This window comes from Nerophis ophidion, linkage group LG09, assembly GCF_033978795.1.
Source record: "Nerophis ophidion isolate RoL-2023_Sa linkage group LG09, RoL_Noph_v1.0, whole genome shotgun sequence".
NCBI classification, from domain to species: domain Eukaryota; kingdom Metazoa; phylum Chordata; class Actinopteri; order Syngnathiformes; family Syngnathidae; genus Nerophis; species Nerophis ophidion.
In genome coordinates, this window is record NC_084619.1 from 37,225,202 (window position 1) to 37,242,459 (window position 17,258).

At 39.5% G+C, this 17,258-nt stretch overlaps 1 protein-coding gene across 4 annotated transcripts in view; it reads right to left on the minus strand.

The window, feature by feature from the left end:
- thada (THADA armadillo repeat containing) overlaps positions 1–17,258 on the minus strand; it is a 251,417-nt gene that overhangs the window by 109,997 nt on the left and 124,162 nt on the right. For all 4 annotated transcript variants that reach the window (XM_061910918.1, XM_061910920.1, XM_061910919.1 and 1 more), the window contains one exon: positions 5,847–6,015. In XM_061910918.1, coding sequence (XP_061766902.1) covers positions 5,847–6,015 — 169 coding nt within the window. The remainder of the gene's footprint in view (positions 1–5,846; positions 6,016–17,258) is intronic.

A 17,258-nucleotide genomic window follows, 5' to 3' on the forward strand; every position in this document is an offset into this window, starting at 1 on the left:
CTGGATTTGAAACCAGGACTGCAGGAACTTCGTATTGTGAGGCAGACGCACTAACCCCTCTGCCACCGTGAAGCCCTCATAAATAACAACAAATAGATAATATGAACATGTAAGTGTAGAAAAAAACAACATTATTATTTCACATTTTCAGAATGTGCTTGGTCTATTTTTAAACAAAGAAAACAATCTAAATGTGTCTTTATTTTTAAGTTATCATGCAATGATTTTACCAGTCCGGCCCACTTGGGAATATATTTTTCTCCAAGTGGCCCTTGAGCTAAAATTAATTTTACACCCCTGCAATAGAATGTAAACAGTGTGAAGCTGCAGTGTTTATGGATCTAAGAAAAGCACTTTACACAATTAATCCATCCATCCATCCATCCATCCATCCATCCATTTTCTTCCGCTTATCCGAGGTCAGGTCACGGGGCAGCAGCCTAAGCAGAGAAGCCCAGACTTTCCTCTCCTCAGCCACTTCGTCCAGCTCTTCCCGGGGGATCCCGAGGCGTTCCCAGGCCAGCCGGGAGACATAGTCTTCCCAACGTGTCCTGGGTCTTCCCCGTGGCCTCCTACCGGTTGCACCTTCCCTAAACACCTCCCTAGGGAGGCGTTCGGGTGGCATCCTGACCAAATGCCCGAACCACCTCATCTGGCTTCTCTCGATGTGAAGGAGCAGCGGTTTACTTGGAGCTCCCCCCGGATGGCAGAGCTTCTCACCCTATCGTTAAGGGAGAGCCCCGCCACCCGGCGGAGGAAACTAATTTCGGCTGCTTGTACCCGTGATCTTGTCCTTTCGGTCATGACCCAAAGCTCATGACCATAGGTGAGGATGGTAACGTAGATCGACCGGTAAATTGAGAGCTTTGCCTTCCGGCTCAGCTCCTTCTTCACCACAACGGATCGATACAATGTCTGCATTACTGAAGACGCTGCACCGATCCGCCTGTTGATCTCACGATCCACTCTTCCCTCACTCGTGAACAAGACTCCGAGGTACTTGAACTCCTCCACTTAGGGGAAGGTCTCCTTCCCAACCCGGATATGGCACTCCACCCTTTTCTGGGCAAGAACCATGGACTCGGACTTGGAGGTGCTTATTCTCATTGCGGTCACTTCACACTCGGCTCCGAACCGATCAAGTGAGAGCTGAAGATCCCGGCCAGATGAAGCCATCAGGACCACATCATCTGCAAAAAGCAGAGACCTAATGCCGCGGCCACCAAACCGGAACCCCTCAAAACCTTGACTGCTCCTAGAAATTATGTCCGTAAAAGTTATGAACAGAATCGGTGACAAAGGACACCCTCGGCGGATTCCAACTCTCACAGGAAACGTGTCCGACTTAAAGCCAGCAATGCAGACCAAGCTCTGACACTGATCGTACAGGGAGCGAACCGTAACCAATTAATCATAACATCTTAATGAACAAATAAATAAATAAACACATAACAGTATGTCTTTAGAGGGTTGGTCTTGAACTGGGAAAGAAGATACTTGAATAACAGGAAGCAATTTGTGAAGCTTGGCGAACACACGTCTACGGTGCTAAATATATCTTGTGGCATACCCCAAGGATCAATACTGGGACCAAAAGTTTTCAATCTCTATTTAAACGACATTGTAAAGTTACAAAAGACTTAAAGTTAGTACTCCTACAGAACTGTGTTTTGTTCAGGAGAGAACACCCAAAATTTAATTGCAATGTAAAAAAGAAATTTGCCTGGATTTATGCATGCGCGCATGTTAAAATTAATGCTTTCCTGCCTGCAATGTATTCTGGATTTGAACATGTGTCTATTTCTAGTAAGAACTCCATGCAACTCTTAAAGGGGTCACATTTTTAAAACACTTCCTTGTGGTCTACATACCATTTAATGGTGGTTCTTTGGAGAGTCAACACTCTTGGCCATTAATACAATGCATTTCCCCTTTAACATTAATAATTCCTAACAGTAAGTGATCTAAATGTAGTACAATAGACATAAAAGCTATCCTTAAAAAATACCTACCCTGAGACACAAACAAGTTTCTTTCAATGATCTATAATTTTTCCGCCCCCTACCAATTTTTTGCTTGAGTAAGTGAATATTAAAATACTGTATGATGGCCACATCGGCACGTCACATCTTTATGAGGGGTTGGATCCTAATTGTAACGATAGCATGGGCTAGGTGGGTTAAGAGTGTAAACCGTGTGACAGAAGATGGTTCGTCTAGGAGCCTGAGGTATGAAAGATGACGACAACTATTTATCTTGGTTTCAACTGCATTAAATGTATTGACACAAGAACATAAATACCACAAATAACACAATCCATCCATCCATCCATTTTCTACCGCTTATTCCCTTTTGGGGTCGCGGGGGGCGCTGGCGCCTATCTCAGCTACAATCGGGCGGAAGGCAGGGTACACCCTGGACAAGTCGCCACCTCATCGCAGGGCCAACACAGATAGACAGACAACATTCACACACTAGGGCCAATTTAGTGTTGCCAATCAACCTATCCCCAGGTGCATGTCTTTGGAAGTGGGAGGAAGCCGGAGTACCCGGAGGGAACCCACGCATTCACGGGGAGAACATGCAAACTCCACACAGAAAGATCCCGAGCCTGGATTTGAACCCAGGACTGCAGGAACTTCGTATTGTGAGGCAGACGCACTAACCCCTCTGCCACCGTGTAGCCCAAATAACACAATAGAAAATAAAAAAAATGCCCCAAACAAAAATACAAAATACAGTCCTGCTTCATTCTTGGAACCAGTCCACAGGTCAATTCGAAAGGTACGCAAATGCAATGACTTTTGCGTCAGTCCAAAAGTTCAGTTCCAAAAACAAAAGTAATCCAAAAGGTTCGCAGCGGAGGAGGAAAAAAATGCTTGTCCTACCGCATAGATGTTTAGCTGGCCATTTTGTTGAGTTGAATTTAAAGGTGGATAGGGAGCTCAGGTTGTTTGGGTCACCGGGTATTCCTTCCCGGAAAAAAAAACCTGACCTGAGTAATCGAGGGCTAAACAACACACCATGCACGGCCCGATAGTTAATCATACATGTTGGCTATTTATGAAGTTTGCAAAGTGTGAGGATGAGAAGATTTTGCGAGTTTCTTCTCCACCGCAATCACAAGGTGCCGTCCACAGGTCTGCCTGTTAGTTAAGTTCGCCAGGTACACATTGCTAATTACGAAGCATGCTAGTCTGCCAGCAGCACAAGGTCTGCCACAAATGTAACTTTGCATCAACTCAGTGACATAAGGTGAGGTTTGTAACTAGTGATAATGTTTACCTCCTTGTGCTTTAATAATTTCTAATGAGTGAATAACAAGAACAAGAGAATAATTAATTTAAATTGTTGTTTTCAAATACTCCAACCATTTTTTTATTTTATAAAACTGAAACCATTTGTGGTCCAACTTTTATTTGTATAAGAAGTCCACGTGTCTATCCTTTTCCGGTAAAAGCTTATTTGGTAATAGTTTAGCTATTATAAAGAATTCCATATTTTGTTAAAAGAAGGATTACTTATGAGAATGACAATGAGACCAATATCATCAATGTGCGTTTTTGAAACCCCCTGCGGGTAGTGTGCTATGAGAGAGCAAGGATCCTCTTGATCCAATTTCTCAGTCTTCAGCCGCAAAAGTTTTTTCTTTATTACTCAGTCTTTCAGAGACACTTTTAGAGCAAACACCTCACTATCCAATTCAAGGTAATGGATTCAAATGTCATATTGGTTCTTGTGATGATATGTTGACAATTAGCAACAAATTATAACAACTTCTGACAAATTATTTATTTGCCAGGATTTCAACTTCCATTTTGCAACAATTACTTTTGCAAAGAAGAGGGTCAATGGTGAGAACATGCAACTTTGTAACACGAGTATAATGTATTTTATCATTTAAAAACATGTATTATTGAAGCTAAGTGACAGATTTAAATATACAGTTCTCCCAATGTCATGTCCTATACTGTCTTTTACTGTGAGGTTTTACATCGCGTACACAATGATGACGCTGAACAACTGTAGCTAATGGTCATTCCATCCTACAAGGATAACGATGACAAGACAAAGAATATGTCTTATGTAATAACAATCTTTAAGTTACAAAATTGTAACATGTGAGCTCAACCTTTTGTAAAGGACAAAACAAAAGTAGTATAACTGAATGGGGAAACAATTATTTGTATGCGCAATAAAAAGATAGACTTTTAAACGAAAAGGAACAAAAATGCAACAAAGCTTGTCAATAAAATGAAATGTGAAGAGGCCATCACAGAAACCTATTGAAAAGGTAAACTAACCAAACGTTACACACCAATATCGTCATTATGCAAAGTCCTACCTTCTAAAATTATGCAACCTTAAGGTAAACAATAAGAATTTCACATTCTTTGTGTTAACATCTCAGCTCGGTAGCTACCACACCAGAGTCCATACAAATAGCTTCAACATCGATCTTACAAGTGGAATTTGGGATTACAAAACTAAAACACTGACATTTGTACAGCAATGGCCGCTGTTTTGGATAAACAGAGTATGAACAATTAATTAACAGTCATAGCTGTGTTGTTTTAACAACTGTGAACTTTAAAACCTAAATAAATGTAAAGCAAAGTGTTGTACGACCCTTACTTATTGTTTGACAATTTGGATTTGAAGTTAAATATTCACGAAGTACAATATATGCCTGAAATGTAGCATTTCAAAGTATAAACTTTCGAGACACCATGTCACTAGTGATGCAACGTTATTGTAAAAACCGCGGTATTGCAGTTTTAAAATTCTCACAATAATGCAGTGATGTGTGGCGGTAAACGACAACTGGGAGTAGTTTTTTCTGGCACTATTGAGTAAGCCTGTCTGAGAAGCAAACCACATTTACCATAATCCTGTGCGCAGCTCAGTAAAAGATGATAGTAAACACAAAGGAGCAGAGCAGAAAGCTCAAGCTAGTGGTTCCTCCTACAAAGTTAAAATCAGATGTTTGGACACATTTTGGTTCTGCAGTGAAGGAAAATAAAGAGGAGAGAACATGCAAAGTACAGATTGCAGCTATTGCCTGACCGCGATCGTCTACAAGTCCGGAAATACAAACAATATGGGAAGTCATTTATTAATTATCATTTGGGAAAGATTACTAATGCAAAACCAAGATGTAAGCCATCAAATGCCATCAATTTGTGAGGCATTTCAATGAAATTTTCCTCATGACAGCATGTTTACAATATCAGTTTGATGACACTAAACTGAAAGTCTTCTTTACGTTGCTTGTTACTTGAAACACTGTTCGTTTATAGTTCTTTACACTTAAAAAATACCTAGGAATACAACAATTGAGCATTAGGTTTGTGTTCATTTACAGTAAGTGTTTTTATCCTTAACATACCGGTAAATAGCACCTAAATATCCACACTAAGGCATTTTTTCATGTCATCTTTTTTAACCTTACTGCTATAATATCGTATCGTGGCCTTAATATCGTGATAATATCGTACCGTAAGATTTTGATATCGTTACATCTCTACATATCACACAAGACTACGGCGCAGCTCATTCAAGCTCAGTTTAGCCAGAATTAAAGAATAACTTAAAACAACCAACTCCATAATCAAGCAGGTGGTTGTAATGCACAACAAGTTGTTTGAAGACTACCGATAACTTACAGTAAGTTACTATATGTCATAGTATTTGATAGAGTTTTACATTTACGGTGGTAACTAATATATATTTTACACTAGTGAGACAGTCAATAGACTTTCATACGAATTGATCATAGAATATAAAGTAACAAGTGAATGTGCGCGTGTGTGTGTGTGTGCGCATAAGTGTGTGTTTGAGCAGACCTGTAGCAGTATCCCATGAATGCAGTTGTTTTGGATTTGAGGTCCAGAGTGTTGAGGAAGATCTTGAAGCAAAGAATGTATTGTAGATGAGGTCTGGGTAAGTGGTACAAAAGGAACCAGGGCTCGGGCTGCCATCTCACGGGTCCGATACACCGCTGAATGGCCACATCTGCAGGACACACAATATGCACATGGCAACATAATAGTTATAGAAAGTTATTGAAATCATAGAACGCGTGTATAAGAATTGTTATGATATGCGTTTAGTCTATGTGGGATGTTATGTTCACACATTTTCATATAATTATTTCATTTAATAAAGAATTTATCAAAAATTACTTTTGTCATCATAAATGTCATTTCATATTTTTGTCTCTTAGCAGCATTATGCAAAAAGTGCTCGGTCAGTTTTCATTACACATGGCACACGGATATAGAATGGTTTGATGAAAAGGCTATTAAATGTTGGGACTAACCCAATGAACACACATACATAAAACATATTTTAGACTGGCCTTAGTGGGGATTTGTGCACGACACACACACCATCATTATTAATCGTTACTCCAGGTATAATATGTGAGGGGCACATTTTCCATTTAGGAAAATGACGCATGGCTCATTTCATTGGGACAGTCTGCTATTTTTATACAAAAGTTATGCAACACCTGCACTTTTCCTCTCTCTCCTTCACTATTTATTTCCCCCATCAGTAACACTGCTTTAAACCATGCTAATCAAATATTGTTATAAAATTCTCTAAACGTCCATTTGCCACTTTCCTTCTCCCTACACAAGCATTGACATGTTGTTGCAGAATTATATAAATGTGTTCTGTCACCCTCAGTGCAAGCCAAAATTAACTTTGTTCATGAGCTGATAGTCTTACCCCCTACAGTGACAAAATACAAATGATAATAGTAATAACAGGTGTGATTTGCATACCACCTTCTTTCCAGAGACCAACAGTTCTTCACAGTCAAACCCATTATTCATCGACTCCACTGTCACACCGTGGTGGTGGCAAGCCACATTTGTAGCCACAGCTGCCCTGGGGTAGACTGACAGAACGTGGCCAAACATTCATGCACATTTACACACCAATGTGGGTGGTACTGGAGTCAACGCGGGTGAAGTGTATTGCCCAAGGACACAGTAACTGGGATGAAGGAGGGAGATGAGTTTCAACTGCTTACCCTTACTGTACAACAAATTTACCTCCTGAGCCAATGATCCTGATACTAACGAGTGGTAATTAGGAATGTGTACTTTCAGATTTTACAAATAAAGACCTGGACATTTTTTTTTTTTAATGATTTTAAAGATGATCAAAAACGCTTGAAAGATACGGCTAATGGGGCTCACCGTTTTAGCCTTAAGAACCCTCTAAAACAACTTCAAAATTTTTTAGCAACATTTTATGTACGCACACTGCAAGTCTATGTATAATATATAATAATAATAGACACATTCATAACAATATGTATTATGTTCAATGCTTAACATATTTTGATAATTTTAATCATTTCTGGGACTGATTTTCCCGCGCAATGATTTCTGTTTCCATAGCAGAGCACCTCTGAGTTCTGGCAACATCTGTGTTCCGACTTCCGGAATCAAACACGAGCGTGAATCTAATCATTACAGACTTGGTAACAGACAACAACAAAGATGACTGGACAACTGAGGATTTTCAACCTTATACTTTTGAAGCTTAATATACTGCTGCTCATAGAACCGAGCATGAAGTTAGAGTGAGACTGAGCAGACGGGAGCCGAGGAAGGTGGATGAAAGCAATTTTGACGCTATAAATATGGAACTTGGAGACAAGCTATTTTAACATAAATGGATCGCTTACCCAAAATCAACAGGAAACGTCCCCGGCCAGCTGGACCAGACAAAAAATTGTCCATCGAGTGAGTCACTTTAATATCATGATACACGCAGAACAGTACATAGGCTGTCTGGTTAGCCCAACTGTGTACCAACAAAACATTAAATGTGGGCTAATACTTTACGGATACTGTAATATAATTGTTCATATTTTTCAGTCAGTACAAATTGGTGTCTTATTGCAGTGTTGTGCATCACAAACCAAAATAAGTTTTGTGTTGTTGTAGAAGCTAGCTTGCCGTAGTTAGCCTTTACGGCTAATACCGAAGCACGCCGATGTGTAACTACGATAGAAAAAGTTCTCAGTGTTTACTTTTACAATAACAATGTTACCACAGCTTAGTTATTATACGCGTTACAGAACGTAAATGAAGTATTGTGGACGGTTTTTGAATGCATTTTTAAAGTGATTTAGAGGTACAATTGTGTGTGCCCATTAGCTGCATTGCTAGCCACCTAGAAGGAGCCAATTTTTGAAAGCGAAAAAAAAACCAAAACCTTTTGTCTCCTTGTCTCTCATGGTTGTGAACGATGGGCAAAATTCCAAAAAGAGTGCATTTTCCCTATAAAAGATGCAATCCTCTACACAGTTAAGTATATCAGCTTTGTATTTACTATTAACTTTGCATGAGTTTTAATACATGCAACCCTTATAGAAGATCAGGCTCTTAGAGCAACACATGTGTTCTTGGTGTACTGCATTGGGCTAGTTTGGATCCTACTAGGTCCAGAGAACTTTCTAAATCAGACCTAATGATTCAAATTTTTTCTCTGCTCCATTGGTGTGTGGTGTTCTGCAGGGCTCAATTCTTACATTCTATGAACAGCTATTTTATAATGTCAAAATTTCACAAAATATAACACTGGCGCAAGTCTGTCATTTACTGTGCGTTATTGATTATTATATTGTTTGCTACACTGTATTAGGCCTACACAAAAGTCATATGTATAGCCTGTGTGTTTCAGGTCTATTTTTTGTCAAAGAATTGTGCCAAATAAAAGCCTTAGTTTAGCTGTGGAACTCGGGAAGGGATTGATAGGCGTAATGTGATACGCCAGAAAATCTCTACACAACAGTATAAAGAGATTAAAGGAGGAAATTCAGATATGAATAGAACATTCGGTCGTTTTTCAGAAGATAACACTTGTTGAGAACACAGTATGTACACTAAAATATCAAAAAGTTGTAGTGAGAGGCAGGTGTACGAAAAATGACTCCATGGATATGGCATACAGTGGTACCTCGAGATATGAGTGCCCCAATTTATGAGTTTTTGGGGAAAAGACCTGTCTTATTCGGTATGCTTTAGGTTTGGTTATCCATCCATCTATTTCCTACCGCTTGTCCCTTTTGGGGTCGCTGGGGCTGCTGGAGCCTATCTCAGCTGCATTTGGGCGGAAGGCAGAGTACACCCTGGACAAGTCGCCACCTCATCGCAGGGTCAACAGTGATATTAGTGTAGCAAATTTCACATTGAAACCTATAAAAATCCTCCCAAAACATCCGGTCTTACTTGCTAGCAATAGCTTCGGGCGAGAGATTGACATAACTTTGTTTTTCCAAACAGGAGAATGAAAAAAGTGTGAAGGGCAGTTATGAGAAGATGATGCAGAAGATATTGACTGAATTAAAGAAATAAGAAATCCCAAAAAAACATTGTAGAGGCAACAGACCTGGTGAAGCAGTTTCAGCATAGCACAGCTAGTCTTCACCACACTGAAGCAGTGGGAGTTCATAACACAGGCCAAAAACATTAAAATAATATCTTAACAGTATACATTCATTCATTAAAATACAAAGATGCTGCTGATTGTGTATATGACAGGTGAAGCGCTCCATGATAAATGCTGTACATTTATTATTACATTGCTTCATAAATCTACTCTGATTTTTTGTGGTAAAAACAATACAATAGAATTACTACTGCAACCTGTCTCACGACGGTCTAGCCCAGCTCACTTTCCTTATAGATTGTAAAGTAGTGTTGATTGATTTTAATTCATCACAAAAATTATAATACATTTTCAATCTATATTATAACTCTTTCATTTTACATGGGCAAATAGACTTGATGCTGCTTGTTTATTTAAACCCTTCAACATCATGGGGGACGGCGTGGGGAAGTTGGGAGAGTGGCCGTGACAGCAATCTGAGGGTTACTGGTTCAATCCCCACCTTCTACCATCCTAGTCATGTCTGTTGTGTCCTTGAGCAAGACACTTCACCCTTGCTCCTGATGGGTCCTTGTTAGCACGTTGCATGGCAGCTCCTGCCATGAGTGTTTTAATGTGTGTATGTTTGTGTGTGAATGGGTGAATGTAAAAAATAGTGTCAAAGAATTTTGAGTTCCTTAAAAATAAGGTAGAAAAGCGCTATACAAGTACAACCCATTTACCATCATGATCATGTTAACAAAAACATTGTTGTGGACCTGTTACTCATTTTGTGGTATTAACGTGCTGTTTTAAGAAAACTAAGTTCTACAGAGTGTAGTTTATGTAGGTCAATTGTTCCGTCAGTTTTTTTTAACTCAAATTTACCATTGAGATTAATTTAGCATCTTCCATATTAACTTGTTTGGTTCCTCTGTCTGACGCTGCCAAATGAACAAACTTCCCAAAATGCCTTCTCATTGACGTTTTAGGGTTTTTAGGCACACATTCATTTAGACAACCCTAATAGCAAATCATGTTTTGCATAAAAGGAATGTACAAAATCTGAAAATGACAAAGATGGATAAACAACTGAAGGAAAATGATAGGATGAGAACCGTTGGACCAATTAGTCAGCAATAGCTTTGCCAACTGCTGTCTGCAATGTGTCTTCGCGCACGCACGCACGAACGCACGCACGAACGCACGCACGAACGCACGCACGAACGCACACACGCATGTTTCTAATATTAAGAGCGCACACACACACTGTAATTGATCCTTATTTTATCTCCCACCCTGTTCATTTTAAAATAGTTCGTTAACACTCATTTCTAATTGGTTTCATTGACACTCTGGCAAAAGGAAATGAGAGTTTGGAAGGCTGTAATTTTAGCAACAAGGCTGTGCCTAGTGGGGTCACAAGGGAGGCTATTGACTGGCATGTATGAGTCTCATCTGGGCTTCATTTGAAGGAACTGCTCAAATTGTTCCCTCCTCAGAGACATCAGTATGTTACTGAATAAACAATCACATGCAATCGTTTATGTAACTGAGGAACGAAACCAGTTAGGAAGTGGAATGGTGATGCATTTGAATCAAGCGTGCTTCTTTTGGTTTTTCAGACAAAATGTAGCTCTCTGAAGGTGATACTATTGCACAGCCAAACCAAAAAAATTTTCAATCCTTTTTTGCAAACGTAAAAAGGACCCGATTATGGAAAACCAACTTTTCTTACCTATTGGTTGCTGCTAATGTGTATTTGGGATCTGTATAAGTCTTGAAAATGTGAAATCAAACCGTGGAGACATTGCAGAGATATTTGTAAAACAATCTTGCCTTCCATTATACTTGGTCCAAACGGTTTATTTGAAATTTGCCCTGACTTGTGAGGTCAGCGGATTATCCATACATGGTATAAATTTACCAAAACATCCTTGTGCAATCCAGCATTTCTAATTTATGTAGGACCGGACTGGGCATACCCCAACATGTCCACAAGTCGTCGAAACAGCAGTGGAGTAAAAGTATTAACATAATATTTGTTGTGTTTGTTGTCTTCTCCTTGCCTTCTCTATTTGTTTGTCAGTTTTTTTCCTCAGTCTATTTGTCCCCAACGAGGCACACCTGCTACTAATCACTACCCGGTAGCATTTAAGCTTGTCACCGCCAGCTGGTCCCTGCCGGTTATTGTTTCCTGAACCCCGCACTTACATGAGCCTACTCTGATTCTGCTGCCCTTGTATGTGCCTTTTCATGTTCTTGTTAACCTTGACCTCGTTGTGTTTTGTTTTCTAGCCTCCTTGTTTTAAGAGGAATCTTTTTGCTGCGCTTAGTGCATCCAGGCCTTTTTTCCGCAGATACGACTTTTGTTAAATACCCATGGTGTGCATTTTTGCCCCATCACCCTTTGTTACCATTTTGGACTACTTAAATATTTTAATTTTGTGCTACTACCTTGCCTTCATTCTCTGCATCCCGGGGTCAACCCTTGAACATTATCTAACAATATTGAATAGAAAAATATTTTATTGTCAACATTCACATGTATATGTCCAGGATTTAACATTGGAGGGATAAATACTTAATAGAAGTTAAGCCTTAGTCAGCATATTGTATTGTACCAGATTTACAGCCTGGCTTTCTTCCTTTCTCTTTTGAGCCGACGACACGGTTAGTTCCTGGTCTCGCTACATACCTTATTTTTCGAATTATAAGTCGCTCCGGAGTATACGTCACACCAGCCGAAAATGAATAATAAAGAAGGAAGGACACATATATATGTCGCACTTGAGTATAAGTCGCATTTTTGGGGGAAATTTATTTGATAAAATCCAACACCAAAAATAGACATTTGAAAGGCAATTTAAAATAAATAAAGAATAGTGAACAGCGGGCTGAATAAGTGTATGTTATATGACGCATAAATAACCAAATGAGAAGGTGCCTGGTATGTTAACGTAACATATTATGGTAAGAGTCATTCAAATAACTAAAACATATAGAACATGCTATACGTTTACTAAACAATCTGTCACTCGATAAATCCGATGAAATCTTCTTCCTCGATGTCGCTTCTAAACAACTCTGCCAACTCCAAAGGTATGCGTCGCTTCCTCTTGTCGTTTTCTGCTGCATATTACACCACGTCCAGCTTGTAATCTGCAGTACATGATCTCCTTTTCGGTGCCATTTTTGTTCAGCCCTTCTCAGTTACCGCCAACGATGAAAATATCCATTTTAATAGCTAAGGCAGTAGCATATAGCAGTTAGCATTCCATGACCCACAATACACTTCTGCCATGACTCTCCCCAGCTGAATTCTTATTGGTTGACGTGTGTGTGACGATTGCTGACGTGTGTGTGACGATTACTGACATTTTCTTCGTCTCTTCTGCGAATGAGATAAATAATATTATTTGATATTTTACGGTAATGTGTTAATAATTTTACACATAAGTTGCTCCATAGTATATGTCGCACCCCCGGCCAAACTATGTAAAAAACTGCGATTTATAGTCCGAAAATTTCCGGTAATCTGGGACGTTGCTTTGTGGTGAAAGTCAAGTAAAAACTAGATGGCTGGTGGCGATCACCAATATCCATATTCCATACGGGGTTAGCAAAACAAACAAAAAAACAACAGTACTAAAGTAGGCTGCCGGGGAGAGGACACTACCCCAGTCAGCGCGAGGAGGCGTGGTAAGGAGGACTTCATTTGCATCTAACAACTACTTCTCTTACAGTACCAGTAGAGTGGAAAAACAAATTGCCTCTGTATTGGGAGATATTATCGTATATATATCTGATGTATGACACCGAAAGATTTGCAAAGTTTGTGAGTAAACAAATTTGATGAAAACAGCATCCGTCCTACGGAGATTCCTAAGCCATTTTGAGAGAAAATGAGCTCGCCAGTTACGTGATGGCGTGACGCAGAGATAGGAAGCGCAGATCCCTTCCCTACGAACAACAATGCAAACCATGCAAACTTTGTGGAAGCCAATAACAAGAACTTTATGAAAAAATATGGCCCAGAACCTTATATCTTTATTTAGGAAATAAGAGGCTTGTTTCAACAAATGGGTTGTGTTACTGATTAGTTTTCTGAAGTCGTCAGAAACTGGCTCCATCCAACCTCTTTTTGACGTCTTGATGCATTTAATTTGCTCTTTGTCTAAGTCATCTTAACTGGTCAAATGTTGATTCACACAAAAATCTACCAGAAAGAAACGTTGTACGGGTATATATGCCCGTCTTCCGCCCGATTGTAGCTGAGATAAGCACCAGCGCCCGCCTCGATCCCAAAGGGAATAAGCTGTAGAAAATGGATGGATGGATGACCCGGAAGACATATCTTTGTTTTGGGTGCATGGACACAGCACATATTGCACACCTTACAATCAAAGCACAACTTTATGGATATGCTAAACTGAGGTCCTTATTTGATACGACTATAAAAATACCGTAATTTACATACACTTGCACTTTATACAATGTTGCAGCTAATCTATGGATTTTCCAGGATCACAGGCTTTACATGCAACTAGGGCTGGGCGATATATCGCAGGTTCGTCTCTGTGCGATATAAAAAATGACTATATCGGGATATTCGAGTATAAATTCTAACGCATTTGCTTTTAGCTGCGGGCATTACACTTAGGAGCGGCATGGCGTAGTGGGTAGAGTGGCCGTGCAAGAAACCTGAGGGTTGCAGGTTCGCTTCCCACCTATTGACATCCAAATCGCTGCCGTTGTGTCCTTGGGCAGGACACTTCACCCTTGGCCCCGGTGCCGCTCACACTGGTCAATGAATGATGAATGAATGATTGGTGGTGGTCGGAGGGGCCGTAGGCGCAAACTGGCAGCCACGCTTCCGTCAGTCTACCCCAGGGCAGCTGTGGCTACAGATGTAGCTTACCACCACCAGGTGTGAATGAATGATGGGTTCCCACTTCTCTGTGAGCGCTTTGAGTATCTAACAATAGAAAAGCGCGATATAAATCTAATCCATTATTATTATTATTTTTATTATTACACTTCAGACTTTTCTCGCTCTTTCCTGTCTCTCCTCACAGACAGCAAGCGCACATTCTTACATACGTCACATACGTCATACGCCCTCGCGAAGGAGAGAGGTAGCAGTGTGGGTAACGTTAGCTGCATGTAAGCGATGATAATACGGACCTTCGATCCCTCAGACGGTGCCGTGCGAGTGGTAATACGAGAGAAAGAAGGTGCGAATGAAGGAAGAATTAATTCCCAAGAAAAACAGCACGGGGTCCATCGTCTGGCGGTGGTTTGGCTTCAAATGGGAACCGTAATTTGTCAAGTGCTGGCCAAAAGCCTTGCTACAAAAAGTAGCATTACTGGTTATATATGTAGCATCATTTGAAAAGTCACCTGCTAGAGAATGAAGAGCTTACTACGCATGTCAACATCTCAATCAAAATGCCAAAGCAAACATTTCCAAATCAACACCGTATGAAAAAAATAGTCAACAGAATTTAATAACGTCCGTAGTAACCTACCACATAGCAAAGGACGAACACTATTTGATTTCCTATTATCGAGCTAATTTTTATTCTACAGTTATTGAAATATCTTGTGTGACATCATGCACAAAAGTGCACTTTATTTGTTTTAAACTATTATAGTTGCATTGTGAACAAAAAGTGCACTTTAATTTAGTATTGTGTTGATATGTCATCTTAGTGACATCATGAACAAAAGTGCACTAGTAGCTTGTTTTAAAATGTCTCTGACAATCTTGCACTGTCTGTTTTGGAAATGACGTGAATGTTTGTGCCACTGCTTAATAACTGTTTAATAAATAGAGTTTTGGTCAATTGACTTAGTTGTGGTTTCCCTCTCTGCATGAAAGTTCAAAATGAGCATATATTAATGCAGTATGAACAAGAATGTTTTAATGTAGACACATAGAATCATCATACTGGTGTGATTATATGTTTTAAATGTTAATTCAAGGCTAAGACAAAACATTGATATATATATCGTGTATCGCGATATGGCCTAAAAATATTGCGATACTGAAAAAAGGCCATATCACCCAGGCCTACGTGCAACAAATACATTTAGCCTCATCAGACCAATGAAATTGCCAAACAGGTGACGGTGGACCAATGAAATTGTTCACATTATACAAAATGCACTCAGACAATCATTCTGTCAGCGATTTAGCGTGTTACGGACTCACCCTCATCATGGAAAAGAAACAACAAAATGCATATGAAGCAGCCCCAAAACTGAAGACCATCACCCTGGCCTATAAAGGAAAAAGCCACCAGATGGAACGGAAATCCACTCCCACTAACAATATTTGAAAGGCCGAAGATGACAATTTAGGCGGTTTTAGCACACAGGAAAAGGAGAAAGAGTAGGGTAAGACCTCTACAGTAGGATAAGGTATGCCATGTTACAGGCATTGTTTTTTGTGAAATGTGTGAATGAATGCAAGCACCTCTGTAAATATTTAATGTTTCAATGTGTACAGATGTGGCTTATACACGTGTGGCCAATATACAATATGTTCAGTATAAAATGTGTCCAAAAATTTGATGCGCTCTATAGCTCTTAAGTGTCAATTACCAAGCATATATTTTTTTACATATTTGATTAACACATATTACTTATAAATTACATAACACTTATGCCTTACTCTCAAAATGTTGTTCATAACCACAATTGTTATAATCATTAATATAATCAGACTTAAACACGCCTGATGAATATAGGTTGGGGGATAGGAATGTGAGAGAAATGCTAATTTTAAAATTTCAAATATGTGGTCTTCAATTCTTTTATTTAGAGCTTTCATGTACTGCATTTTATGCCTTGGTGTTCTGAGTACAGTGTCAGTGACTTAAAAGGAATTTTGCGCATCATTCACAATCATGATAAAAGACATGAAGACGGATGGATTTTTTTAATGCATTCCATATATTAAATAAAGGTAAATAAAAGTCAGCTTACAGCAGAGCCATTGAGAGCTCTACTATCCCGCCCGTGAAATCCGATAAATAACCATTCAAAAAGGACCAATACTCAATTTAGATTTTGTGACTTAAATATTAACCAAGCATTAGTGATTGTTATTAAAAGTACTAACACAGACAAACTATTTCTAGCGGCAACATTATCACTTCCGTGTCTCCCTGTGTTAACACCATCAAGTTTCCTCGCTTCCCCCAGTTTAATGTAGATTATAAATCATGCATCTCACCTGGACATGAGACGTTTGAGTAGGTAATCTGACAAGTTGGGACACTATGACAACCAATTTAAGACCTGAAACTGGGAGAATGGCACAAAAAGAGCAAATAATAAAGGTGGTCGTGGCACTTGCCGTAATTCCCTAAAAAATTGACCAGCATCGACGGCAAGAACATGCCGTGGCCGCCCTTGACTTTTTACTTGTTAATGGACTAGGGATGTAAAGGTAAACGGTAGAATAATAAACCACAATAAAATTATTGCCGATTGGTAATACTGTCTAATTTTTTAATTCCCCCCAAAAAACGTCATTTAATAATGTATTTTAGGCAACACTGTTTACTTACTGAAAACGAAGTAAGGCGCATGTGCACTAGCACCGTTTGGCTAGAAAACCATGGTGGATAAACTACACAGACTTTGCTCCGGAGATTTCCCCCCAGAGAAAACAGAGCCATATGCTTGGTTTAATGTAATTTTCCCTCGCTTCTCAGCATGCGTTTAAAAGCGCAATGCTGTTTTTAGATGACGACGGGTGTACATCATTGTAGACATACACACTTGACCTACACAAAGTAGGAAAACTATTTGACGTGGCTTTTATTTTCTCAATACAGCGTCCATCAGGTGTG